We start from the raw sequence: 3,809 nt of genomic DNA on the forward strand, positions 1-3,809 counted from the left end.
GCATTCCTCAAAGTAGCTTAGAAAGAAAGCAACTTTCGACTTACTAAATGGTGCAGTAGAGAAAGCCTCATCAACTTACATTCAGACAGGTTTGCCTTCAGAACCAGCTGAACTCTTTCATGTTAAAAGGGCAGTGTCACAACAGTTTTAGTCAAACTTCAAAACACTAAAAATCGAAAAATAATGCTGTAGCTTTTTTGCCAATGACCATCGCAGTGCACTGAAGCTATTTTTTGTTTCTTGCAGCCAAGGATGGAGAGGATGTTAGTAGACTAACATTTTTTCAAGTTTGGAGACAGCATCTTCAGAAAGACACTACAAATTAAATATGAATAGCTCTTTGTTCCCTAAATATATGTGATATCTTGTCAGTGGGTTGTCAGAAATGTTGTAAGTGTGAGCTAAAGTACTAAGTACGTGGAAAAAGCCATAATAAAGAATTTTATCAAGTACAGCTATGAAAATTAGAACGTACAAATGACCAGCTCCCAACGTCAGTGGCTTCATAGCTCTGTTGGTTAAAGCGTCGCACCAGTATTGGGAGGTCAGCCTGAAATTTTCAGGCTTCTCTACACAATTGCTAAAATTGCATCCATAACTGCGAGGATCACAGCTTTACTTGATTTCGTATCCGCAGTTCAGTATATGATTCATTTCATATTTTATTTCGTTCATAAAAGAATGTTATCAATTTGTAATAAAGAGAGAAAGAGTGAAACAACTGTCAGTTGTGTTGTGAAAGCAAAAGAACCAGTCATTGACTATGAGATCTGTCGCATGGGTCAGAAGATTCAATCACAACTCCAGAGAGGAGTCATCCAAATACTTTTTCTCCCTTAATTGTCCTACAAAAAAATCTGTACACTTCCTCTCATTTCTATGATCATTCACTTAAAGGGAACCTCCACTAAACAAAAAAAATTTTTCCTATGAAAGCGTTTGTATTCGAGAAATTTCAAAAACGCTTGTTTTGGCTTTCAAATCCACTACCAACTACCACTAAGATACTTTCCCCTGTAGGCAGTGGCCCTAACAGGCCCACGCTGATATCTTGCCGAGGAGCAGTAGGGGCAAAACATGTGACACTGGCTCTGGGGTCCCAAACTCTCCCACCATCTGGCAACCATGACATGTTTTACACAAATTCCCTACGTCGCTACCAATCTTCCGCCACCAGACCTTGCTTCGTAACCTAGTCTTAGTTTTGACTATCCCCTGATGACCTCCATGGGCAATCTTGAACTTGGTCGCCCAGGAGATTGGGAATGACTAACCTCGTACCACGAAGCAAAAGTTCTCCGTAAATGCATAACTCACCTCACTGTTCCAACTTAAGTTGCTGTATACAGCCAGTGCTTAGTGCTGCTTCTACTGTATGGTGGTGAAACATGGACTGTGTACCAACATCAAGTCAGAGAGCTCCGTACTTTCTAGCAGCGTCATCTGCGTATCATTCTTAACATCAAATGGGATGATTTCATTAGCAACGAAGAAGTCCTCAGGCACGCTAATGTAGAAGATATTGAGATAAAGTTAATTAGAAGTCATCTCCGCTGGTTGTGCCACCTTTGCCACATGACAGACCTGCCAAACAACTTCTTTACTCTGAACTGGTAAATGGATCATGCCCAGTCAGCCGTCCTAAACTTCGCTTTAAGGACACTTTGAAAACAACTCTAAAATGTGGCAACGTTTGGCAGCATTCCGCGCACGAAAGAGGAAAGTGGAGAACTATTACGGAATGTGTCTGCAGATCATACTGCATTAAAAGGGTTGCGTCCTATCAATATACCCATTTTGCGGGTCTCGGTGTGTATATATATATATAAATATATCGTAAATGAGAAGAAGTGTCTCGGCCGTTTCTCGCCCCAACAGAGTACGCCCACCACCTGTGATAACCACAAAATCAGCTTGGCATTTGGCGTTGCTGCGGGTCGACAACTTTTGCAGAAACGTTCCAAGGTTCCGTAGCGCTATAGGCAAACAACACTTTAGCTGAACGGCATGATTCACACTGGATTCCACTAGCTTCTAACCAATCCCAGGTCTGCTGGCCCATTAGGTTGCATGTAGCACCAGAGTCAATCAGTGCATCTGGTCAGTCTACCCTCCCGACATAGAGAGTCACCACGCCATTATCTGAACACAGATGATCTGTGATGTGGCCAACAGTAAACGCGTAATCAGGACTCTGCCTAGCCCCACTGGTTGAAAAAGCCTCACACCCCACAGAATTTGCTTCATCACCCACGTCACTTCCGGTACAATTACTTCGTCTGCCAGTCCTACTCTTTGCCCTACTCTTCACCACTCTGGTGACTTTGTGTACATCTAATTTGAAAATGGCCTATTTTCCCACACTTCCTGCAGGCCTGTTCACGTGCTGGGCAGCTCTTATCTCCAGGACAATGTCCATCCCAGCCACAACCAAAACAAATTTTCGGCCTCTTGCCTACTTTTGCACCATGAGCATTCCATGCGCCACCCACGTTCCTCGCACCACACGCATTCCACGCACCACCTGAGTTTCTCCCACCAACAGCGTTAATGTGACCCTGATTTGAATTTTGCTCCATTTCTTTCAACCGACAGCTAACAGCCTCTTGTGCCCTTGCGATCTTTAAGAGACAACCTAGGGTAACAGAACCCTCCTGCTCTAAAAATTTGCGACGTAAATGACTTGAGTAACCTCCTCACGAATGTAATTGTCTTCCCGAATCCAGAAATGGCAGCTCACTGCTCACTGTCGAAGCCTACATACAAATTGGGCCACTGTCTCATCACTAGGCTGCACGATCTGCCTGAATAAATGCCTCTCAAATGGCACATTTGACTTTGGAACGAAATAACCATCAAGCACCTTCATTGTCTCTGCGTTAGTAGAACTTTCTTCTTCGCTGACCAACGTAAAATAAATTTCCTGAACATCGATACCTGCCGCATGTAAAAAAGAAGCACTCTCTTCTGTTTATCGTCTGTCACCCCTTTTCCCGTCAAATACAAACCGAACAACCCTCTCCACTTCTTCCACTGTTGGCTAATTCCATTTGGATCGCCTTTCCTATCGAACACCGCAAAGAAACCAGCATCTACAGAAAGCATCACTGAAACTCCACCACATCCCTCACCATTGCTCACCAACGCTGTATAGTCCCCTCCCTCCGGCATCTTAACGTCTTCGCCGCTTTACCCGATCATTCAAAGAAAATCGAAATTACCCTGGAAACTACAGTACAGGCCCCAGGAATAGCAGCACTTACACATACGTAAATGCATGCAATTTGGTGTCTTAATGCGCAGAATAAATGTGAAATACACGTGCAAAACACAAGTGTAAATATTTCACAAGCTTGACAAGCACCTCAATTACACGCAAATTGAGTGTAATTCCGATAAGTGGCGCATCTTTTGTTATTCATACACACAAACTGCGTGAATTTTTCCTAGAGAAGAGTACACAAATTAATTGTGCGTTCGATCGAGAAATACAGATTTATCTTAAAAGTTAGATCTTTTGGATTTCCAATCGAACACAAGATTCAGAAACGGACTTCTTCTTTTCTTTAATCGAAAATCCATGACGAGAAACTCTAATAAATTCCACGGCAAAACCAGTTTTCTGATTTTAATTTGTGTTCGATTGGAAATTTCCGCAACCAGGGCAATCTGTCCGGAAAATGCTAAATTCTGACCTAAGTGCGATGTATTAAGTAGATAAATAAAGTATTCAACTAAAGGAAATGCACTCCAAAATAGCAGTTGTTTTTTTTAAATAACTACTTTGTTTGACAAGTAACAGAGTGTAT

The 3,809-nt window shown here is 42.4% G+C and overlaps 1 protein-coding gene across 1 annotated transcript in view; it reads right to left on the reverse strand.

Moving 5' to 3' along the window:
* The window catches only part of LOC138017759 (transmembrane protein 53-A-like), a 10,211-nt gene extending 7,040 nt beyond the window's left edge, over positions 1-3,171 (reverse strand). The window contains exon 1 of the mRNA XM_068864746.1: positions 2,938-3,171. Coding sequence (XP_068720847.1) covers positions 2,938-3,171 — 234 coding nt within the window. The remainder of the gene's footprint in view (positions 1-2,937) is intronic.
* Positions 3,172-3,809: the final 638 nt, after the last annotated feature.

This window comes from Montipora capricornis, chromosome 9, assembly GCF_036669925.1.
Source record: "Montipora capricornis isolate CH-2021 chromosome 9, ASM3666992v2, whole genome shotgun sequence".
Lineage (NCBI taxonomy): Eukaryota > Metazoa > Cnidaria > Anthozoa > Scleractinia > Acroporidae > Montipora > Montipora capricornis.